At 44.3% G+C, this 26,149-nt stretch overlaps 1 protein-coding gene across 1 annotated transcript; it reads right to left on the minus strand.

Moving 5' to 3' along the window:
• Window positions 1-228: 228 nt before the first annotated feature.
• Window positions 229-24,821, minus strand: LOC134332246 (homeobox protein cut-like 1). Its single transcript, XM_063013807.1, has 20 exons — window positions 24,756-24,821; window positions 18,624-18,734; window positions 16,978-17,025; window positions 14,186-14,264; window positions 13,494-13,631; window positions 13,293-13,392; window positions 12,628-12,676; window positions 12,257-12,415; window positions 11,254-11,312; window positions 9,253-9,301; window positions 8,594-8,687; window positions 7,296-7,799; window positions 7,105-7,197; window positions 5,942-6,060; window positions 4,878-5,198; window positions 3,149-3,287; window positions 2,802-3,002; window positions 2,331-2,519; window positions 1,985-2,237; window positions 229-629 (listed from the first exon to the last, which is right to left on the minus strand). The coding sequence occupies exons 1-20, from the start codon at window positions 24,819-24,821 to the stop codon at window positions 389-391; spliced, it is 3,012 nt and encodes a 1,003-aa protein (XP_062869877.1). The 3' UTR covers window positions 229-388.
• Window positions 24,822-26,149: the final 1,328 nt, after the last annotated feature.

A 26,149-nucleotide genomic window follows, 5' to 3' on the forward strand; every position in this document is an offset into this window, starting at 1 on the left:
CCAAAAGAACAAAGGGACGAGAAGTAATAACAATAATAATTTATGTAATAATAATATTAAGAATAATAATAATAGTAATAACTTTAATTTATATGAATAATAAAAAATAAATATTAAAAACCCAGACCTGAATGCCCTGTAGTCCAGCCACTTCTTATCCTGCACTCATTAAACCCAACGACCCCCGAATAACGTCATATTCGTTTATTTTACATTTCTAGCTCATTTTTTACAAATATTTTTTCTAGTTCATGTTGATCAGGTCGTGTGATAAAACCCAAACGCTTCCCTGAATGTAAAAACTCAGGACCTAAATCTTAATCCTGACCCTAAACCAGATTAAATGAGTCCGGTTCTCCGCCGTGCACCTTGGTTTTTTCGGGAACCGTCACAAATCTCCCTCGTTGGTTTCGTCCCGATTGACGGCTCTCTCCAGGCGGTGGATGATGTCGTTGAGGTTCGCCGCTTTCCTCCGCCGCAGGTTGTTCTCCCCGGACGCTTCTGGAACGATGACCGACGAGTCCACGATCTCCTCACGGTCCTGAGAGTCAGTGACGGATCCCTCGGTGACTCCGCCGGGTTCGGCCGCCTGAACCTCCTCCACGAAGAGCTCACGCCGAACCCGAGACCTGCAGCGACAAACATTACAGTTATTACAGTTCAGTTTGGAATTAAGACACAAATCTTAATTTAAAGTCCTGAAATAAACTTGGGCCGTTTTTATCCGTTTGTACTTTCTTGGTTGTTTGACCTGCTAAGCAAACGGCTCCTGTAAACAATACAGGACGATACAAACACCATCATCAAATTCAGACCCCCGTCCTTACACTTAGATTAATTTAGTTCTGAATCTTAGTCAGCAGGCACTCAGGTGGCGCGGCGTTCTATTATTAGCCCTTCCAGAGGAGTAAAGGCTGTTATAGCAGTAATGAAGGGGTTAGAATGGAATATCCAACAAGCTCAAGGTGTCCGTATACTTCTGGTGATTTAATGTAAATACAGAGCAGTAAAATCACGTCTGATCTTTAAATCTTCTATTAATATTTTGTTTTGGAGTTTTGGAGACAAAAGCTCCAGAACTGCACCAATATCGTTTAATAAAATCATAAATATAATTATTTATAATTAATTCTTGTATCAGGTTGAATGTGTGCACATGCGGTAGGTGGATTGTGCCTAAACATCACACAAACTCTCAACCTAAGATTTATTTGATGTGAATTAAATTGCTCATTTTAATTTCTCTGATTCTTCTTGTTTATTTTTATTAAACTGGCCGTCGTGACTGAAATGATAAAATAAAAGCAGGATCATGATGAATCGGAATATTACAGGCGCTACAGGGGCGTGGCGGTACATCACACTAGTTCACTACCACTGGGATCTGGGGTTCGAATCCTCTGCAGAGCTATCGACCGGTCAGGCCGGGCAGTCGGGTGGCGCAGGGGTCTATTATGGTCTATATGTGGTATGGGTTTGAATCTCAGAGGTGCCGTCGGCCAGTCGGGCATCTACACAGACGTAACTGGTTCAGTCTGAGCGTGGTTGGGGGTGTTTTTCAGTAGAACCAGGCCTGTCACAACCGGACACTTTTAACTGAACGGGCACAAATTCCCACAGACATCTTCCAACGAGACGTGAGAAGCTTCTCAAAAGATCGGCCGTGTGTCGCTCTATTTTAACACTATTTAACTGGACAAGCTGACGGTCAGGCGTCCAAATACTTTTGGCTGCACAGCGCATTTCTTGGTTTTTACTCTTAATTCCCCTGTGCACTCTGGCGACCTCTGCTGGTTGCACGATGAACCTACAGACCTTTACACTCTTCTCGACATGTGTGAAGCCATCAGCCACTTCTTTTCCCCCACCAGTAGCGGATTTATACAGTTTTAGCACATAAGCACGACCTCACGACTGTAACAGTACCTAAACAGGACAGTAGGTGTCACTGTTGCAGCACTGGGACGCTCTCCTGTGTGTGTACCTGTAGTTGTGGAACCAGTTGATGATGGTACTGGGTTTGAGGTTGAGCCGGTGTGAGAGTTCCTCGATGGTTCCCGGCGATGGATACGGTTCCTCATCGTAAACCTTCTTCAGGGTTTCTTTCTCCTTCGCCGTGAGCAGAATTCGAACCTTCTTCACCTGAGGGGCGTCGTTCTGCCCGAATTCTGCCCCAAGCGGTGCGATCTCAGACACGGGAGCGTCACACACCGGGTTACGCCGCCGCTTCAGATACACTGGAGAGCGCACACACACACACACACACACACAGTATTACCCCCGTGGATGTTAGTGTTCTGGGATGGGGCGTGTAGGGCGACCCCCGGTACCTTTTTTCTGGGCGTGCTTGTTTTCGATCAGCTTGCTGACGTTGTTCGGGTCGTTCAGCCACAGCTGCATCCTGACGAACGGCTCCCGGCCCTTCACGCTCAGCTTGTGCCACGGTTTGGGTCGCGCCAGCAGGTCCGATACGGAACCCTGAGTCAGACCCAGAACACTCTCGCCGAACAGACGCTGACCTGCACACACACACACACACACACACACACACACTCAGCTCTGCTATCGGCCAGCTGGGCGCCTACACGGGTCTCTGTGCAGCGCCATCGATCAGCCAGCAGAGGGCGTCAATGCTGCAGTTATGAGGAATCCCCGGGGATTCCTCATAACTGCAGCATTGACGCCCTCTGCTGGCTGATCGATGGCGCTGCACAGAGGCGACGGTAACCAACTCTCTGTGCGCAATATGAGGAGCCACGCCCGCTGTCACATGAAACAACATGCCCCCGGGTGTCACTCACTCAGGTTGTTGTCCGTCAGCACCTCTTTGACCCTCCTGCTGATGCCGTAGGTGTCCAGCTCAGGCGATGCACACACCGTATCCTGGGCGTTTACCGCGGCGGGATGCGTGTCAGGCTCCGCCTCTTCCTGACGATCCTGGGACGCGCCGGCGGGTGATGGAGGGGCGGGGCTACAGTGCGTCTGGGTTTTTAAAACCGACTCTGCCGAGACAGAGATAAATAAATAAACGTTATCGGGTATGAAGCCGGTGCTCGGATCGGTGTGTGTGTGAGTGTGTGTGTGAGTGTGTGTGTGTGCGCGTGTGTGCGCGTGTGTGTGAGTGTGTGTGTGTGTGTGTGTGTGTTACCCGGCGTATCCTCCTGCAGTTCTCCGCTGATCCACAGCTTCATGCGTATAAACGGTTCTCTGCCCTTCTGAGTGAGTTTGTTCCACGGCTTCGGCCGAGAGAGCAGCTCGCTCACACTGCCCTGAGACACGCCCAACACCTGCACACACACACACACACACACACACACACACACACACACACACACACATTATATACACACTCACTCACACTGCCCTGAGATACGCCCAACACCTGCACACACACATTATATACACACACATCATATACACACACACATTGTATTCACCCCCATGCATCACACACACATTATAAACACACACACATCATTCATACACACACATCATACACACACATCATATACACACACACACATTATAAATACACACACACACACATTATAAATACACACACACACACATCATATACACACACACACATTATAAATACACACACATCATTCATACACACACATCATACACACACATCATATACACACACACACATTATAAATACACACACACACACATCATATACACACACACACATTATAAATACACACACATCATTCATACACACACATCATACACACACATCATATACACACACACACATTATAAATACACACACACACACATCATATACACACACACACATTATAAATACACACACATCATTCATACACACACATCATACACACACATCATATACACACACACACATTATAAATACACACACACACACATCATATACACACACACACATTATAAATACACACACATCATTCATACACACACATCATACACACACATCATATACACACACACACATTATAAATACACACACACACATCATTCATACACACACATCATACACACACATCATATACACACACACACATTATAAATACACACACACACACATCACATACACACACACATTATAAATACACACACACACACATCATTCATACACACACATCATACACACACATCATATACACACACACATCATACACACACATCATATACACACATCATTCATACACACACATCATACACACACATCATATACACACACACATTATAAACACACACACACACATTATATACACACACACACATTATAAATACACACACATCACACACACATTATAAATACACACACACACACACATCATATACACACACACACACATTATAAATACACACACATCATACACACACATCATATACACACACACATTATAAACACACACACACACATCATATACACACACACATTATAAATACACACACACACACACATCATTCATACACACACATCATACACACACATCATATACACACACACATCATACACACACATCATATACACACACATCATTCATGCACACACACATCATTCATACACACACATCATATACACACACACATCATATACACACACACACATTATAAATACACACACATCACACACACACATTATAAATACACACACACACACACATCATATACACACACACACACACATTATAAATACACACACATCATACACACACATCATATACACACACACATTATATATACACACACACACATTATAAATACACACACACACACATCATACACACACACACATTATAAATACACACACATCACACACACATGATTAGGTTGGATATATGTACGCAGTATATCCGGGGGTTCTTCCCCAGGATTTTCGGTACCTTTTCTCCGAAGACTCTCTGGCAGACGCCGCTCTTGGCGAGTTTCTCTTTGACCCGGCGGGTCAGCTCCAGCGTGTCCACGTCCCGGTACTGAAAGCGCTCGTACTGCTCCGGGGTCAGCGCCGTCACCGGAGCTCTGACGGAGGAGGATGAGGAACAGGAAGAGGATGAAGAACGAGGTACGGGGCTGCTGGGAAGCGTCTCCATCCCGGGGGGAATCTGCAGGCTGTGTTCTGAGGTTCTGTAACACGGAGATTCGGGACGTGACCGGTTCCTCCAGTAATCCAGAGAGCAGACAGAGGTCACGGACGCCGGAGCTTTCTGCAGGACGAAGGTCAGAATCGGATCAACCAGGAGAAACAAAAACAATCAGAATTTTGTGACTTGATTTTTTTAATAAAATTTTGTATGTTTTTTTCTGTGACTGAATTATTAAACCACGCTTTTTAAATCTCGCCGTTCTCATTGTTTGCTTATGTGATCAGCAGCAAACTTCAGCTGAGTTTTAACAGCAGAGTAAAGCTTGCTTGACTGTGAACAGTGTCGCCTAAAGTCATGAAAGATTTTTGTGGTTGGCATCTCACCATCCGAACTAAATTCCTCCGAGAATAAGTAAACAATCTGGGTTTTCGTCTCACTCTTGGCAAGAGACCACTGTTCCACAATCAACCAGGCCTAGTTATATGGACACAGAGACATCACCAGCTGAAGTCGACCATGATCAGTTAGGAGGCCAAAGAAAAAACCCCACAGTAAACAAAAACCTCAGACTATTACCCTGAATGTAACTTCCTCTGCTGCTGCCCAAGGAGAGCCTCAGACTAGCATGCACCTTCCTACTCACATGCTTGAGAGTGAAACGTTCCCTAAAATAACTGAAATCCCAACACGTGCACTGAAACGCAGTGAGGCGCTGCTTCAGCTGACGAGCTCAGAGGCTGTGTCTCAAACCACACACTACTGACTGAACACTGTGCTCATAATAACCTCACTACTGCCGATAAACCCATCCAGCGCACTCTTAAATAAACGATAGATTATAGGTAAATAAACTGTGCGGTTACCTCTGTATCGTCCTCCTGAGGATCCTCGTGTCGATCGGAGGGTTCTGTTCTCCACCACCGCTCTCCCCAGGGCACCGTTGAACCTTGGGGAACCTCCGGAGCGAGGGAGACGTTATCATCTGAGGAACACGAGGAGACAGAACCTGTAAGAACTCTCGCTAAAACTCTTCCATCTGGGTAAAACCATCCTTCATGTGAAACGTGGTGGTGGAAGCATCATGGTATGGGGGCGTTTCTCAGTAAGAACTGAGACGAACAGACACACACCATACACATCACACACATACCTCATACACACTACTACACACAATACATATGCACGTACACCATATACACACCATCCACACAACTACACACCATATACACACCATCCACACAACTACACACAACTACACACCATATACACACCATCCACACAACTACACACAACTACACACAACTACACACCATATACACACCTTTACTACAGACACTTTTATCCAAAGCAACTCTGTGACTGATTAAGGGTTAGGGGCCTTGCTCAAGGGCCAAAATCTGGCAGCTTGGCAGGAGTGGGACTTGAACCAGCAACCAGAAACAGACGAACATAGCCAAATACAGAAATGTCTGTAAAGAAACTCCACCTTTCAGCACATCAGTGACCCAAAGCATACAGCCAAAACAACACCAAATCGAGCGGTCCAAGTCTGGGTCGAGGCTACAGCGTCAGGTAAGCAATACTTACAACCCATGCTAACCAAAAAACACCTAAAAACACAGAACCTTGAGACAGTCGGGCTACAACAGCAGAGGACCAAATCTGGTTCTGCTTCCAGCGGCCGAAAACAGGAACCACAGATTCACCAAAACTGGACTGAAATATCACTGGTTTGGATGAATCTTGAGTTTGTGCTGGGATGGTAGGATCAGAATTCGGTGTAAACAGCAGGAACCCTGACGTGATCGTTTGCTTTTGTCGTCCGACCGTCCATTTTGATCCATCAGCTCTTCGCTTGGGTGTAGCTGCGGTCTATCACGCTAGCTCACCACCTGAAACCAGGGTTGGAATCTCAGCTGTGTTATTAAGGGATGGGGCGTCTAAACGGACATGACTGGCTATGTCTGAAGGCGGGGAGGGGTGTGGCTGAAGCTTCGTGGTTCCCGGTGTCGGACAGTAGACTCACCTTTATGAAGCTGCAGCTCTGTGGTGGGACACAGTGTGGACCTGGTTTGGTCCAGGCTGGTTTCAGGGGCCCGGACCCTGGTGGTGATGGTACCTGACAGACGGAGAGAGAGAGGGCGTGGTCGGTCTCCGAGTTCTGTGACGATTCACTTCATCCTATTAATCACTTTAATCTGAATTCTGAGCGGTTACCTCTCTGCTGACCCTGGATGCTCCTCAGTACCAGGATGTTCTGCTCATCAGACAGGAAGTGCCTCATCTTGTGGAAGGGCTCTTTGCCGCGCACAGTGAGTTTGCTCCAGGGTTTGGGGCGTGAGAGGATCTCGCTGACGGACCCCTGAGACAGACCCAGGACGTAATGCCCGAACACCCGCTGCCCGATGTTGTGCTTCATCAGCTGCTCCTTCACCCGCCGGGCGATCTCCGACGTATCCGGTTCCACCTCCGGGTCCGGTTCGGGTCCGTCCTCGCTCGCCGTCTTGGCGTAGAGGTTTTGCGCGAGCTGCCGCTGGAGGAGCGAGTGAACGGCCGGAGGAAAAGTGGCGCCGACGCTGGGCGTGAAGAAGCTGAGAGGAAACGGCCGAGCTGACGACGCTTCAGCGGAGGAGAGTAAAGGACGGTGGACGTTCAAAACGCTGCTGGGTACAGAGGGTGGGGTGGGTGTGGCCGGAAGGCTGTGACGAACCTCCACTGATCCTACTGGACAGATTCATATAGAACTACATTACCCAAAATGCACTACATGATGGAAATCATTATTAGAACTGAGGGCTGTAGGGATTCCCTTACAAGTGCTGCAGTTACGCCCTCTACTGGCTGATTAATGGTGCTGCACAGAGACGGGGGATAATGGAATGACTCTTTAATCTGTGCGCTATTCAGATCTCCATATGAACCTGCCTAATGCAGGTGAAAAGAAGTGGTCTCTGTAAGTGTCACGACCCTCCCCGGTCAGGACTGGAGGTCTGCACCCTACAAGTAGAGGTGAAATACCATCGGGGAATCAGATATGACTAAATGTACAAAAATATAAAGACAGCAGCTTAATGATTAATTTGGTGCCACTAATTATATGAGCACAGAGAAGTCAGCCGCTGTAGTTAATCATAATCAAAAACGCGGAATTGAGAGGTCATGCACACAAGTTTACACACGAGTTTTTCCTATACCCCCCCCCCCCCCCCCCATTATGTCCCAATTTAGTCATATCCAATTCCTGATTGCGAGGCTGATCTGGACAGCCAGAACACCACACTCCACCTCTGACATGTTTTCAATCTGTGCCGCTTCCTATCACCCGTCAGTGTTGGTTATCCACACAAAGCCGCATAGTGTATGGAGAGACACGCTAAGCCCCATATGAGGACCCCCCCCTTACTCACAGTGAAAAGAGACCACGCCCAACCTGCTCTCCCTTGAACCTGCAAGTTCCAACACTCCATAGTGGCACGATAGCACGTTAGACCGCCGCATCGCCCATCACTACTCACCGCTCACGTCTCTAATGACCAGCGGATTCTGGGCGTCGTCTCCATGGCGATCCTCCTTCCCTGAATCGGACGGTTCCTGTGGGTTCGGTGAGACCTGCAGGATTATAAATCAGGACGGTTTATACTCATTATCATCGATTATTAAGAGCCATAAATCCTCTACAGCGGCGCTTCTCAACCTTTTTACTCTTAGACCTCCCTGTGTTTGAAAAAAACATTTCCGGGACCCCTTGACGTGGGTTATGATCTTATTCTTACTCTCTCAGTGAGGATGATAAAAGGGTTTGTGTTCTTGCTCATGTAAAATTCAGAGAATCCATGATGAAGGTGTAAATCTTGGTGTTTTCTGATGTTGGTTGATGTCGTGGGTTTAGTTCTGGTGAGCGGATGGTAGGAGCTTCATCACCTGGATCACTTCAGTGTGATCTGCATCAACAACTGAATCAGAATCAAATACGTGTCCATTCTTAAAGACTCACCACAGACTATGGGTGCTTTAAATTAGATTTATAACATCAGAAGAGGCCACAGTAGGTGTCCCGTCCCATCACCTGATTTTCCCAATCAGATGCATCGGGACCCTGATCTAGGCTCACTGACGCCCCCTGGTTGAGAACCGCTGCTCTACAGGTTTGATGTTAAACATCTCAGAAGCTTACCTTCACCCTCGGACGCTCGGAGGAACCGAGTTCTCGGGATTTCACAACACTAACAAGAGAAAAAGAAAGAATTTTATTATTAAAAGATTTTACTCGTGTATTTTCTAATAATAATCTGTTTTTGCTTGAAATGTATATATCTCTATCTATCTATTTCCTCGGCTGCTCCCGTTAGGGGTCGCCGGCAGGTTGTAATCCGTATTATTGATTTGGCACAGTATCGATTTACGCCGGATGCCCTTCCTGACACGACCCTCCCTATTTATCCGGGCTTGGGACCTGCACTACAGTGCACTGGTTTATGCATCCTAGAGGCCCGGGCACCTATAGGACAATTCAGTGTCTCCAATTAACCTGACTGCATGTTTTTGGACTGTGGGAGGAAACCGGAGACACGGGGAGAACATGCAAACTCCACACAGAAAGGACCCGGATCGTGATCGAACTGGGATCGAACCCAGGACCTTCTTGCTGTGAGGCGACAGTGCTACCCACTTAGCCACCGTGTCGCCTCAATATATATATATATAAAATCAAGCAGCTCAACCAGAACATAATAATATAAATCACAGGTTCCAGGTGGAACGTTATCTCAGCGTTCTCACAAAGTTAGGAACAAACGTTCCACACCAGTGATGTAAATGTGAGTTCACACTGATTAAACTCTCTTTAATCCAACCATCTTATATGTGGGAGGTGTTTAGGACACATCTATCTGTTCAGCAACAGTTTAGGGAAGGTCCTTTTCTGTGCACAAAGTGTGATCTATTAAGACATTTGAGGTTTTGATGTTTGAGTTCGGTGTGATGGAGCTGCACTAGTCTGCACTGAGCTCTGACTTTGGGATGAATTGGAAAGTCAACCTTGAGTACCTTGACCTTGGGCACAAATTTCCCCTCAAACACTCTCCAGAATCTTGTGGAAAGCTTTCTTAGACCCCCACAGCCGTGAATGAGGGACACGTGAGCCCATATAAATAAATCACATGGGTTTGGAATAAGAAGCTCACGTCAGGTGTCCACATAATTTTGGTCATATAGAGCATCATGGGTGGGGGGGGCACTGTGGAGCCGTTGGTACAGTGTGAGCAGCACAGGTTCCTTAATGATCCCCCTCGCTCCAGAGTCCAGCAGGATGTTAACGTGAATGTGGATGATGATTTTATAAATCTGGACCGCACGCCGGACTGCACGCCGGTCAGAATGAGACACGTGCAGCCTCGTTCATCAGACTGAGGTGTTAAAAAGAAGATTTTATTCTTCCCTTCGTTAGAGCGGAATGTGTCCCGACAGGCTGGAAGTTCCAAATTTAGACCGAACACCACCCACATTCAGCGGCGCTCAGATTCATCCGCCGGACTCGAACATATTCAGATTAAAATCAACGGCGTTCCTTCTTCCCTCGGTCCCGTGTTCTGTACGGGTGTGTTCCTGTTCTGATAACAGCCGTACGAACGATAATCCCTGTGTCCTGTACTGACTGTTCTTCTACATCTGATTGTTAGTTCAGATCCCAAGAGCAAATAAAATATTATAAAGTTTATAAACGATTTATACGTGACATGAGCACGGTCTGTGTCTCAATCCACAATCCCTCACTACCACACCACAGTACTGGGGGTACACCACTGGGGTTACTAACTATATTCACTATTTATTTAGTAAGGGTTTAGTATGTTAAGATTTTGTACAGGGGTGATAAGTATGGGTACAGGTAGTATAGGACTGGTTAGTATGGGTGTGATTAGAATAAGAGTAGTAAGTATGGGTGTGGTTAAAAGGGGTGTGATTAGTATGAGAGTGGTTAGTACGGGTGTGGTTAGTATGATAGTTTAATAAGGGACAGGTTACAAAGGGTGTGGTTAGTATAGGAGGGGTTAGTATGGAAGTGGTTATTATAGGTGTGGTTAGTCTGGGTGTGGTTAGAAGGGGTGTGGTTAGTAACATACAACTTAAACTGTTTATTCTTTTATCTCCCGGTTCGAGGACTCACTCGTCTCACCTGAGTTCTCTCTTTATCTCCTCGTAATCTCTCTGAGCCTCAAGTTTCTCCTCAAGTTCCTACAGAGAAGAAAAAACATCACACTCCCATCACATTCTCATCACACTCTCATCACACTCACATGTCTGATCATCACATTCTCTTCACACTCCCATCACATTCTCATCACACTCTCATGTCTGATCATCACATTCTCATTACATTCTCATCACATTCTCATCACATTCTCACTTCTGATTATATTCTCACCACATTCTCATCACGTCTCATCACATTATCATCACACTCTCATGTCTGATCATCACATTCTCTTCACACTCCCATCACATTCTCATCACACTCATGTCTGATCATCACATTCTCATCACATTCTCACTTCTGATTATATGCTCACCACATTCTCATCACGTCTCATCACATTATCATCACATTCTCATCACACTCTCATGTCTGATCATCACATTCTCATCACATTCTCATCACATTCTCACTTCTGATTATATTCTCACCACATTATCATCACGTCTCATCACATTATCACCACACTCTCATGTCTGATCATCACATTCTCTTCACACTCCCATCACATTCTCATCACACTCTCATGTCTGATCATCACATTCTCACTTCTGATTATATTCTCACCACATTCTCATCACATCTCATCACATTATCATCACATTATCATCACTCTCATGTCTGATCATCACATTCTCTTCACACTCCCATCACATTCTCATCACATTCTCATCACGTCTCTTCACATTCTCATCATGTCTCATCACATTCTCATCACATTCTCATCACACTCTCACTTCTGAGCCCGTCAGAGCTGCATCGTTCACCACAGGGTGCGCACGTCCCACAATCCACCACAGCATGTAATGACACCCCCTATCTAGAGCTTCATTATATACCCAACCAACCTACTGCAATAGGTGTGTGTGTGTGTGTGTGTGTGTGTGTGAGTGAGTGTGTGTGTGTGTGTGTGTGAACGTCGCACCTCCAGCAGTGTGTGTTTAGAGTCGAGCTGTTGCTGTAACTCTCTGATCTGATTGGTCGATGACTTTGTGAGCTCGGTCAGGTTGGTCTGAAGTTTCTGTGCGTCCTCCATCAGACGTTCCAGCTCTCGCTGCTTAGCAACAAGCTCCCCCTCCAGATCCTACACACACACCCACACACACACACACACACACACAGATCTGCCGGGTCAGGAGTAGCTTTCTGTAACTGATGCATCGGCAGTTTCATGACCCGCTATAAGGCCCTAATGGAACTCTGTTAGTTGCCTAATGCTGTTGATTCGACTCCACTTGTTACGACTGTTAATAAATGACTCTCATTGTGTGAGGTGTGAGGTTCTAAAGCTCTCACCTGATTGGCTCTCGCTTTGTCTGTCTTCATGGCTTCAGTCTCACCCGCCCTACAAAGAGAACGACGGTTATCACACACCAACATCTGCACCGATATTCACTGATCACGCAGAGAAATAAACAAACTGACACAATAAGTCAAAAGTTTATAGACACCTGTAAGAAGGGCATGCACCAACTGAGCTTTGTCACATGACTGCTGGGATTTGTGGTCCGCTGGATGAAATCATGTAAATGGGTTTAGTGTTTTATATGCTGCAGTGGTTTATTATTCCATATTTTTGGGTAGCACTGTTGCCTCTTAGCAAGAAGGTTCTGGGTTCGATTCCCAAATGGGGCAGGGAATTCCATGTTCTCTGTGTCTGTGTGGGTTTCCTCCTACAGTCCGAAGACATTCAGTCAGGACAACTAGAGCTACTAAAAATGACCCTCAGTGTGTGTGATGGACCAGCGACCTGTACAGAGTGACCTGTTCCTCCCTTTCGCCCAATGAATCAGACCCACTGTGACCCTGACCAGAGTGGGGTTAAAACAGACGATGAATGAATGAATTTATGAAGCAGGTAAAACCACAAAGGTTCCAAAACTCCAGACGTAACCACAGATCAGCCGGAATATACAACACTCTCTGATTGTGAGGGTGAATCCCTAATGTGTTTATCTCACCGTTCCTCCTCTTCTTCATCTGCGTCCTTCCTCTCACCCCGGCGCTGAATTAAACGCTCGTAACGCTGCAGCTTTTCTCTCAGAGCTTTAATCAGAAGCTCTACAGGACAGAGAGGTGAGGAGAATCATCAGCAGTTATTAATCAGGGTTCGATTCCTGATGCGTGATGTAAAAGGGCGTGTGGTTTTGGGGGTGTCGTACCGTGAGCCGTGACCTCCACCCCCCCTCTCTCAGCCTCCTGCAGCTTCTCTCTCAGGTTCTGATTGTCCGTCTCCGCCTCCGGCATCTTCATCACGGCGAGCTGTAGATGCTGCGCCGCCTCCAGAGCGCCCGCCGGGTCTGAGGGTCACGGGACACAGAGACGCTCATCAGAACCGCTGCTGCTGAGGGGACGTGAACCTAAACCATACCGAGTCTGGACTGTGTGTGTGTGTGTTTATATCAGGCAGGCAAACGCACAGGAAATGCTCTGTGTGTGTGTGTGTGTGTGTGTGTGTGTGTGTGTTTTATCTAAAGGACGTCTGGCTGCTCTATATGTAACCGTCAGAACATTCAGATAAACACAGTGTCTCACACACACACACACACACACACACACGGTCACATAAACAATGACGTGATGACACTGTCAGACAGGAATGAACACGTTCCAGATTTCACAGATAAAGACAGACATTCCCAGACGCGACGTACTGTCTCACACACACACACACACACACACACACACACACACACACACACACACACACATACACACACACACACACACACACACGGCCACTACAGAGCAGTAATTTGGGGATACACTGAGTGGTTATGCAGACAGACAGGGAGTCCTGTTCCAGCATGACTGTAATGACGAATGTGCGTGTGTGTGTGTGTGTATGTGTTACCTGGTACGTCGATTAATCTCTTGTATACACTGAGGAATGCAGCCTCCGACTCTTTACATCTTTCATACAGAGCGGTAATCTACAACACACACACACACACACACACACACACACACACACACACACACACACAAAGTTTAGCTACATTTGTGATGATCTGGCAACCCCGGTCCATACTGCACTGTACCATTAGTGCGTTTTAATTGGAGGGCTTCGTTTTGGGGGCAGGAGATTTTTTTGGGCGCTCTGGAATGTAGGAAGTGTCCCAAACACAGCGCATTAGTAATTCAGTCTGTGTTCAGCCTTCTCGAACAGAGCAATCAATCCCATAATGCAATTCTGTGGACCGAAAATCCATGACCGATAAAACAGTGTGTGTGTATTTCTCATAGCTGAAATTTCCCGGGTCGAGACCTACAACAATTGTTGAGTAAAACAGAAGTCTTTTTATTGCATTTTTATAGCTGCTGAGGCGCTGCAGAGACGGTGAATAACAGAGAGCAGTGTGTGTGTTAGGTACGACCCTCCTCAGCCAGAGCATGAGAGGAGACACAACTAAGGAACTGGATATGACTAAATTGAAACAAAAAAGGTGAAAATGCAGGAATAGAATGTCACATGTCTCTTCCTGTGTTTATTATCTGGAGTTTGGCCGCGAGTACTAAATAAACCCGTCCAACTGCTCTCGTGTTGCTTTTTCTAAGAGACTAAAGTGAATGAATTATAAACAAAAGCGACACCGGGGTGTGAAAACATCATTCCAAAACTGTTTACGCTTCCACCGCGGGCATTTCCTGATCAGAGCCGCGCCCTCCACACCCATCCGAGAAAAATCATCAGCGGCTCGTCACCTGAAGGTGTGAAGTCCGGGTGAGCTACAACCGTACAGCGGTGTGTGTGTGTGTGTGTGTGTGTGTGTGTGTGGTTATACAGGAGCAGAAACGTCCAATAACAGCAGTTACATTTTAGTCCTGTGGGAGAAACATTAAACATTTCCAGATGTTTCTGCGCCTGGAAACATCTGGATCAGCTCAGACAGCTGGATTAAATAAACTCCCCCCCCCCCCCCCCAACACCAGCACCCCAGTCTGTCTGCCCCACCACGCCGGTCTAAAACCCGGGTCGAAACCTAGAACAAGTGTCGAGTAAAACAAAAGTCTTTTGTTATTGCATTTGGGAAGTGAGTTGGGAGTTGGATATGACTACATTGGGACGACAAAATATCTGCATGTTTGATCGATTGAGAAATCAAAGTGGTCAGTAAGCAGCCCGAGCGAAGAGTCATAATGAGGAATCAGAGCGAATCAGAAGTGAATCACTTTAAGAACGAATCATGAACAGAGGGGGGCGCTACTGAACACGCAAGCTTACCACTGCTGAGGTCTCCAACGCTGGGGTTCAAATCTCAGCTGTGCTATCAGCCCGTCGGGCACCTGCACTGCATGTTCATGTGAGTGATTTTAAAAATGAGCTCTGTCCTCTGTTATCATGCTACACTATATGGCCAAAAATATCTGGACACCCCATTCCGAAACCCCTGGACAATAATAAGGACGTGGCACCTCGTTCCTGCTATACAAGCCTCTACTGTTCTGGGAATTTGTACCTACTTGGTTGGGCACTGATGTTGGGTGAGAAGATGCCTGGCATGAAATAAGGCTTCCTATTCATCCCAATAGTGATGGGTGGGGTTGAGGTCGGATTTGTGCAGTTTCTCTAAAGCAAATTCATCAAACCAAACCACGTCTTTAAAAAGACTGCTTTGTGCTCGGGAGCCTTCCCTAAACTGTTGCTGCAAAGTCAGAAGCATGTCTTTTCCTTTATATGATCGATTTCTTGCACCTGTTATTACGTGTTGTAGCTGAAACACATGAATCCAGTCATTAGAAGGGGCGTCCACATACTTTTGTCTTTGTTGTGTATATAGAACATCAGCCGTGTGAGACCGTGAGTCAGGGATAAAGAGCAGAGACCCTGACCAGGCTCAGAGCCTCACCATCCAAACATGGCACATCCAGATTTGAAATACAGATTCTAAACTTAAGAGATGCTGCGCGCGCGCGCACACACACACACACACACACACACACACACTCACTTTACTAAGTATAAAACCAGTGCGTACAGGAAAAACAAGCTGGTTTTATCTCCAGAACCTCCTGAACACTCCTCACATTCTGTAACTCCCGACCCTAAACGTTCTAAACCCGCCTCACGTGCGTCTGTATTTCCAGATTTCGGTTATTTTGGTCGTGTTTGTTGTTTTTATTCCTCCGGTTTATTTTAATCTCGTCCGTGTTGCTCTATAAAGCTGCTGGAAAAGTTGAGTCAGGCTAAAACTGCATTTAGGGCAATGTTAAATAAACAGAAGCGGCTGTGTCCCAAACCACACTCCAAAATTCACTGTGGAGGCCACACACAGTCTGTAAGATGTGGGGGGTGGAGGGGCATCAGCGTGTTAGCAGAACGAACTCAAAAACCGCTACTGAAATACAGCAGTAATAATATTAATGATTCTATTAGGCGGGGTATAATGAAGCGCTCGGGAGGCCGTGATGCAGGGTTCAAATCCCCTGCAATGCTATCAGCCGGTCAGGCATGTTACTGCATGACACCCTGACACGACCGGCTGTGTCTGAGGGAGGGGGGATTGAACAGGTTCTTCACGTCGGCTGCAATTGTGACCCCTGCTGGCCAGTGGAGGAAAAAGAAAGCAGAAGAAAGAAGTGGGTGGTGCAGGGGTGTGTAAACTTTTGCACAGACCGTAAAGACAGTACATGTATAACTCTCACCTGTGACTGGAAGCCCTGTAGCAGAGGAGTGATGTGTTCCTGTAGATCCTGCAACAACACAATCAGAATAAACGTACTTCAGAGTTCAGTCCCGTTGTTTCGACTCCATGTATAAATATTTTTTATTTTAATTATTTCTGCCTTTTTTGTGTCACTTTTTAATAAATAAAATTAACTGATTCCTTCCGGCTGCTCCCGTTACGCGTCTCCACAGCGGATCACTCGCCTGCAGGTTTGATTTAGCAAATTTTGTACCTCGGATGCCCTTACTGACCCAAAACTCCTTTCTATCCGGGCCTGGGACCTGCACTGAGAGCGCACTGATACACTTATGGCCAAAAGTATTTGTACTCCTGACCCGTGAGCAAATCAAAATATTAATTAGAGATAAATAGAGTCACCTCTGTGATGTTTTCAGCTAGAACAGCAGCCGCTCCTCTGAGAAGCTTCTCACAAGACTTTGAAGTATGTCTGTGTATGGGAATTTGTGCCTATTGAGGCTGGGATTAGGGTCAATTTCCAGGCCGCTCGGTCGGCGCGTTCTGGAGCGTGGATCTCAGATCTCAGGCATTCAGAGTTCAGCGTTCACGGCGCGGAACCCCCTCGCACGGTTCCCTCAGTAACGACCGACTGAGCTGGGACGTAAATCACGACCCCAGAAGCTCTAACAGGACCGGACGAGTGATTTACTGCGGCGCTGGAGACAGAACAAGGAATTTACACAGCAGTAAATAGAGGAGGAGGAGGGAGGTGATCAGAAAGGGTGACGCTGACTTAGAAGCGTTATAAACAGGTTTGATAGCAGTGTGTTGACGTGTTGGCGAACGAGGCGATGATGTAAACCCCGGTGAGGCCTGCGTACAGACCCACATCATCCTCGTCTGTACTGACCGTGTTCGACTGATAAGATGCAAAACATGAATGTAAGAGTCTGATAATGTCCGAGTCTTTCAGAGCAAGAGAGCATATCAGGTTCCATCTCACCGTCATCCTTCACTACATGAACAGCCTGAGAACAGTCGGAACAATAACACACGACACAAAACACGTGTCGACGTCACGCAAACAATTCAGCCATAAATAAAACGTACACGATGTTCTGCAGGCGCCCAACCGTCCAGACGTGTCGGCTCTGTCAAATCTGCTCCCTTCTAATTACTGAATTCTTGTGTTCCAGACACAAGTCACTAACAGGTGTAATAAATCAATCATAGAAAGGAAATTATGTGTTTCTGAATTTGCAGTAACAGTTTAGGAAAGGGCCTTAGCTGTTCCAGCATGAGCGAGCTCTATAAAGACCTAGAAAAGCTGCACAGAGTACAGCTGCTTTCATGCTGTCATCTTTTTGACTAAATGGGCACAAATTCCCATACACAGACACCAAAGTCTTGTAAAGCTTCTCATTAGAGCGGCTGTTCCAGCTGAAAAGATCACACAGGGCGTCCAAATACTTTTGGCCATACAGTGTAGACGATGAATGTGTTGGTGCAGAAGGTTCTATAATGTCATTAAACTTTGTAGCAGAGCCTCCAGATTCCTCATCAAAATAATGACGATACTTCCACACAGTACCCCGAGGTCAGAATCGAACCCAGAGCTCGTGCACCACCCACACGGTCAGGTCTACGCGTTTGAGATCGCATCACCTGTGCCGTCTGATCCTCGATCTCCCGGCTCCGGTCCAAGAGTCTTCGCCTCGATTCTTCGCTCTGGTGCTGCGTGCTGGTAAGACTGGTGAAGACGGCGTCCAGATCTCTCTGTAGGACACACAGACACCCCATCACACCCCTGTCAAAAAGTAAGTGCACCCTAAACTTCAGAACTGGCTTCAACAAAGCGCTTTCTACATGAACACAGGTCTGCACGTTTTATCCACCCCTGATATATTTCCCAGTTTGGACGTATTAAATCTCATGAATCTCTATGCACTCTGGTGACCCCTGCCTGTCGCCCGAGCTCTTACACACGCCTGCTACGACATGTATAAAGCCACCGGCTGCATCTTCACACAGAAAAGCTTCAGATTCTTACCCACAGTCTGGGCACAAACTGAGGATCATGCTACACTTTCAGTATTCTTCTACCGCCTCGTCCAGACGCCTTGTCCAGACACTAGGAGTCGCTGTTGCAGTAGCAATTGCAATTGATAGTGGGTCTTCGCTGTGCTCGCTGCTGGTGGACATGTCTATGAAGTTGGTTTCGGGTTGATTACGGCTAACCAACAACGTTCCTTTTCATAAACTTGACACAGCGGACGCACTAATTTCCATAAGAATAAAACTTTGTGCACCAGAACGAATGAACAGGGTACGTTTAAAGGCACGGTACAATTAGCCACGTAGCGTTAGCCTAGCCTGGTGTACAATAAACAGAGCAGTGCAGTCTGTCTGTGACTGATAACATCTCACATTTCCCTCTGGATGGAACGGTTAGTGATTACATACAACAACACCGCTGTTCAAATAAAACATGAACACAAAGAAATCATCACCAGACCGTCACCGTGTGGACGTGAATAAATCGGTGGTGTGTTTAATCTGCTTCATCAGCGTTAATGACTGAATTCATTACAAGAGAATTGACCTTCATTACAAAATCATTTCAACGTTTCGGGGGAACAGAAACCGCCCTGTTCGGAAAAACACGCTGATTATTAACCTCCATTACACTCATTATTCATTATTTTCATGTGATTTCATCAAATCTGACCCATTCTGAGGGGAAAAACACTCTGATTCACTAATGAACCTTCATTACCCTTCACATCTCGACCATCACACCCCAAATTAAACAGTGAATATTTACACCGTCTAAAAAATAAATCAGACAGAAAAACCTGAAGCAAATATAGTGAGAACATCAGGAATAACATTTATTTATTGTCTATTTTACCACCATGTGATCCTATTAAAGGTTGCGGTGGGTATGATTCACTAAGATTCACATGGTGATATCAGTCATGTTCCAGCTTCCAATCTTCTATTCCAGGCAGTTTGAAGCTCGGTAGTAAGAGAATGCTGCATGCTTCAGTGCTCACTGCCCTGTTATAAGAGCTCGTGTAGCTGTACAGCTGAGCTGTTGTTGCTCCTAGACTGTTTTACTCCACACAAACAGCATGTAGAGACAAACGTTTGAGAAACTGGGTTGTTGGCGAGGTGGCATCCTATAACAGTGCCATGTTTGATCACTCGTCGGTATGATGGATTTTATGCTCCTGTTAGCAATGGGTGTGTGTCTGAATCTCAGGTTTACACATCGCTCACATTGTGTGTGTGTGTGTGTGTGTGTGTGTGTGTGTGTGTGTGTGTGTGTGTGTGTGTGTGAAAGAGAGTTTTTGGCAGTAGGTGTGTTGTTTCCCCACTTTGGTGAAACAGGAGCTAGTGACATGCAAACCGCAAACCAGACACACACACACTCTTACACACTTACACACTTACACACACACACACACACACACACACACACACACACACACCTGCATACTGGGACAGTCTGGAATGTCACACATCACTGATATTGTTGAACCTCACCAGGGTTCATCACCAGTGTAACTCACTCAGCACTGAGGCTCCATCTTCATTGTTTACAGAGCAGCACTTAGCATGCACTACCGTTAGCCAAAATGCTAACTAGCGATTAGCATTAAAACTAGCAATTTACGCAAAATGAGCACTCTCAGTTAAAGCCTGATCCAGAAAACAGCAACATTTCAACCTAAAGTTTCCCCACATGTTAAATTAAAGTCACACAGACCTGTAAAATACATTTATTAACAGTTTTGGAAGTTCAGTGATTTCTGGTACTGGTGTTTTTCTGCTACTGAATGAATAAAACACAGCTCTCAATACAGTTCTAATAAACTGGTGTTCTTTACTAAGTTCTGTAATGTCTTTTAACTTTAATAATCCTTTTAGTGATTAAAATAGATTATACATCTGACGACTTCTCCTGTGCCCATATAACGAGGGCTAGTTTAACTGCACTCAAAGATAATACAATATAAAGTACATAAAACAGTGGTCTTACATTTTCAGCAGACGCTTTTATCCAAAGCGACTTACAGCACTGTGACAGTATAGTGTCTAAGCAATTGAGGGTTAAGGGCCTTGCTCAGGGGCCCAACAGTGGCAGCCTGGTAGTTGTGGTGCTTGAACCAGGAACCTTTGGCTTACTAGTCCAGTACCTTAACCACTAGGCCACACCTGTCCCTGGTCTTCCCAGAATGAAGTCAGAATGAAAACTTAAGAATGTCAGGGGTGAAATTTTTAAGTACATTTAGAATTGAAATGAAGAAGAAGCTGCTGGAACACAGTTGGCACTGTCCACAGTCGAGCAAGCTTGAAATTGCTCAGAAGAGACGTTCCTACAACCTGCTTTGCAAAATTTTTCTAGAGCTTTCCAGACTTTCTTGCTATAATACACACGGCCCTATTTATATGAACAAAGTCAACGGCCGGTCAATAATATTCAGTAACGAGGAATTAGAAGTCCATGTCACAAAGTTAACGACATTGTAGAACTTTCTACACCACGTTAAAGATCTAAGCTGCTGTCTATATATTTTGTGACCAAGCAGATCTTACAAAAGAACTCAAGTCTGTGAACATTTTGGTTCAACACAAATCAGAGAATCCAAAGTAATAACACTGTACATAAACTTTACATCGGTTAGTCCTATACTGACTGTTGGATCAGTCAACAATGTTGCATTAAATACTGTGATGGATCAAATACCAAATGCTTGAAATTTAATAACAAACCAGTGTTTCAGACCAGCATCGAACCAGCACTCTGCACTGGAGCAGTAAATCTCAGAATAAAATTTAAAAAACTAATACGTTCTCCTGTTTTCTCAGGGTTTGTATTAAAGTGTTTCCAGATGTTTGTGGACAGACATGAATAATGCTGTGGGATTTCTCTTTTTCTGACCCAATAAAAACATTAACACATTAGCTCACACGTTCAGGTCTGAGAGGACGCTTGGAAACGTTTTATACAGGACTGAAACTGGAAAACCTCAAAACCACCTCTGAGAAGATAACGTCTGATAAACCGTGTTTAACGTACACACACACGCACGCGCACGCACACATACACACACACACACACACACACACACACACACACACACACACACACACACACACACACACACGGCTTCCTCTCTTCCATCTGAACATTAAATGAAAAGTTATTTACGTAGCTGGCGTCAGGAGTCTCGCTGAACTCACACACACAGGCTGCGATTCATTCCAACATCATCAAATCAAGTGTTAGAGCTCACAGCAGCCACTTACAGAATCCATCCAGACTGAAGTGAGAAGAACTGTTTACTTCTAAAGTCCCCTGAAAACAGTCATTTTAATTTTCTGAGCGTTTTCACTCCTCAGATTCGTAGATTTTTGTTTGTTAACTATAACAGAACAAACCACAGGACTGAAAAAGGACTGTGAGCACACACACACAAACACACACACTTAAAACCAAGAGTATGCTTCACAGACGGATGCCGTGCAAAATTTCATTATACCTCTGTATAGTGACAATAAAGATTCTATTCTGTTCTAAATGACAAATTTGCAGCAGCAAACTGGATTTCTTCATAGATGAAGTTTAAGAAGTAAACATTACACTAAGCAATATTAATCAGGTTTTAGGACAGGGCTTCTCAACCTTTTAATTGATTTTTTTGAAGCATTTAAAGCCATCAACCTTTTATTACAGTGCACTAGTGGAAAAGTGCAATGAATGTTTGTTTAGCATTTAAATTCCAGCAAATTTAGGGCAACAAATGACCAATCACAGCACCAGATAATGTAAGAATTAGATCAGGGATAGTTTTCATGTTTCACGTTTTAGGAGTTTCACATTCATTCAATTTAGTATCGTTACACCACTATTATATCATGATATCCAACATGTGAGGATCAAGAACACTGAAATATCAGACAGTTTGCAAACATGCAGCTTATTCAGGGGATTTTTGTGGTTGTAAAATTTGGTGAAATCTGAGGGAGTTTTTATCAAAGGGAGTATTAGATTTAGTGAAGCTCTTAAGTGGCAAAGATCTGACAAGGAATGTGTTTGTGTGTGTGTGTGTGTTTGAAATGTATAGAGATGCAATTGTTCTGTTTATATTTGAAGTCCACATTAAAGCAGCAGCAATAAAACACACACACTCTCACACACAAACAAATAAAAAAAAACTTCACGTCACACCAAAAGCTTGTTTTTAAAATCGCTCTTTTCATACAGAAATTTCAAATCGCTGAGCTGACATGATCATCTCAGTCTGAAATGTGGTGATGATCCCGCGTGTATGATGTAAATTCCTGTAGAACATCATGATCGTTCACACTGGGTCGTTGTGATGAACGTACATGTGCTTTATACACTGAATGGCCAAAACAATACATGACGTAAATGATAAATAATTTGCTTTTTAACTTTGTGGCAACACTTTAGGGAAGGTCTTTCAGAATGACTGTGCCTCGGTGCATAAAGATGTGCTTTGACAAATTTGGTGTGAAGATACTGGTGTGTGACCTGCACAGAGCCCTGAACCTTTCGTATGCTTTTAGGAATTAGAACACCGATTGCAAGACAGATCTTTTCTTCTACCTCACATTTTTTACTAAATAGGCAAAAATTCCCACATATACACTCCAAAGACTTGTCTCAAAAAGACCTGGAAATGCTATTTCAATACCCATGATCTTTAAACTGGGATGTCCAACAAGTGTGTGGTCAGGTGTCCTAAGTGAGAGGGTTTTTATTTGTACAGTCTATAGGTTCTCTGTTGTTTTGTTTGCATTAATGTTACAGAAGTGTTTGATCCACGGGGTGGCGGCTATTAAATTCAACCCAAACTGCTCATCTAATCAGACGAAATAGCATTAAAACAACAACCGGTGTAACTTCACACCCAGCAGAGACCACCAGCACTAATGTAATGAAACACAGCCCTAAAAAAGTTCCACTGTGTCACAGCGACCACATGAGAGGAGGAACGACGCCGGTGGTCCTACAAACTACTCCCAAAAATCCTATAATCACAGATAATTACCACCTCCCGAGACTGAGACGGCAGACGAATGAGGCCTAACAACGGGAATTTTTACACTTTTTGGGGGGTTTTGTGTTAGACACATCAAAAATGATCTGAACACAACCTAAACAAAGGAGCTGCTTTACAATCAGAAGGACATCAGTGATGTAGGCAGGTTCACACACTCATGAGATACAAATGCTCTCATTCCAGGACTCCAGGTTACCAACACACACACACACACACACACACACCACACACACACAATTTCAAGACCAACTATCAATGACTGGACATTGAAGGACCTGTTAGAACTTCATGTGCACCTTTACAACCTTTTATGCAGCGTTCAGTAACTCCCATCAGTCAGATTATTGTTAATTATTGAGGTTCTTATGTTTTAGCAGGTCTGAAGTTAATGTTATAAACTTATAATGAATCACTAATTACAGCTCATGTCAAGAGCACTAATTAACACACACACACACACACACACACACACACACACATATATACACACACACATCTTTGTAAAGATCTAAACAATTAAACTTTTATTAAAACCTGATGAAGTTCCGATTAGAGATTCTGAGAAACACACACACACACACACACACACACACACACACACACACACACACACTCGCGCGCGCAGGTAAAAGGTGTCGCGCGCCTGCTGAGTTTCATCAAAACACCGATAAAGAAAATAAATAATGAAAGTAAATCTGACCTGAAACTGCTGCAGATCAAAACTCTTCCAAACCTGAAACACCGAGTCTGCACCACTCACCGCCATCTTCACCCGCTCATTACTGAGAGAGCGTGTGTGTGTGAGAGAGAGAGAGAGAGAGAGAGAGAGAGAGTGTGTGTGTGTGTGTGAGAGAGAGAGAGTGTGTGTGTGTGTGTGTGTGTGTGAGAGAGAGAGAGAGAGAGAGAGTGTGTGTGTGTGTGTGTGTGTGTGTGTGTGTGAGAGAGAGAGTGTGTGTGTGTGTGTGTGTGTGTGTGAGAGAGAGTGTGTGTGTGTGTGTGTGTGTGTGTGTGTGAGAGAGAGAGTGTGTGTGTGTGTGTGTGTGTGTGTGTGTGTGTGTGAGATGAAAGTGTCCAAAAAAGCGCATGATAATATTTAGAATAATATTTTATTATTATTATTTAGTATATTTAGAATAAATGCTCTTTATATGTAATGAATGTGCGTTTCTTAATGATAAACCTCTGTATTAGGAACATTGTTTAGAGGAATGTAATATAATATAATAATATCTAAACCAATCATGTATATTAGATAGATAGATAGATAGATAGATAGATAGATAGATAGATAGATAGATAGATAGATAGATAGATAGATAGATAGATAGATAGATAGATAGATAGATACTTTATTAATCCCGAAGGAAATTGAGGCCTCAGTAGCAAGTTACATAAATCAAAGTCAAAAAGTAAGTAATAGTACACACTACAGAGATTTACAATATACAAAAAAGTATCTGTATAACCACAACACTTGGACAACACACAACAAAACAGGACCTGAGGGTACATATGGTACATGTGATACATATGAAGGTGTTATTTCAGTTAACACTGCAAGGCTAGTATGGATTATAAGTCACAGTTGTAAGATATAAATAATAAAAAGAATTTAAAGTGAATTATAAAGTATAGAGTATAAAGTGAAACCACAGTGCAATATAGGAAATGTAGAAAAAGTACGAAAATGTGCAGATTTATGTACATAAGGTATATACTGTATATTATGATATAGATTAGAAAACATCACCGGCTTTTACCAAATATTTTGTTTACAAATAAGATAAGTGAAGTAACTAAAGGATTCTGCACAGATGTTTACTCACTCACTCAATAAAACTATTGCTAAATTTAAAAAATATATAAATACTGAATGTTCATTTTGTCACAAATATAAAGAATCTTTTATTCACCTATTTTGGGACTGCACATTTTGTTTAGTCTAAATAATTTTATTAATAGGAAAATTAACCATAACTTTAAATTAAAAATTGAATTTATTCTATTTGGGATAATTAAGTGATATAATAAATTCTGACGGGATTTATATTGTCAACCTTCTCTTAATATTATCCAAATATCACATTCATTGTT

The sequence above is a fragment of the Trichomycterus rosablanca genome, chromosome 18, assembly GCF_030014385.1.
Source record: "Trichomycterus rosablanca isolate fTriRos1 chromosome 18, fTriRos1.hap1, whole genome shotgun sequence".
Classification (NCBI taxonomy): Eukaryota; Metazoa; Chordata; class Actinopteri; order Siluriformes; family Trichomycteridae; genus Trichomycterus; species Trichomycterus rosablanca.

Bases quoted from the DNA above. Each gene is read 5' to 3' on its own strand.
- LOC134332246 (XM_063013807.1), bottom strand. From the start codon at position 24,821: ATGGCGGTGAGTGGTGCAGACTCGGTGTTTCAGGTTTGGAAGAGTTTT. The intron at 17,026-18,623 runs GTGATGCGATCT...GTGTTGTTGCAG, and splicing joins TCGAGGATCAGACGGCACAG to GATCTACAGGAACACATCAC. The intron at 12,416-12,627 runs GTGAGAGCTTTA...GTGTGTGTGTAG, and splicing joins ACAAAGCGAGAGCCAATCAG to GATCTGGAGGGGGAGCTTGT.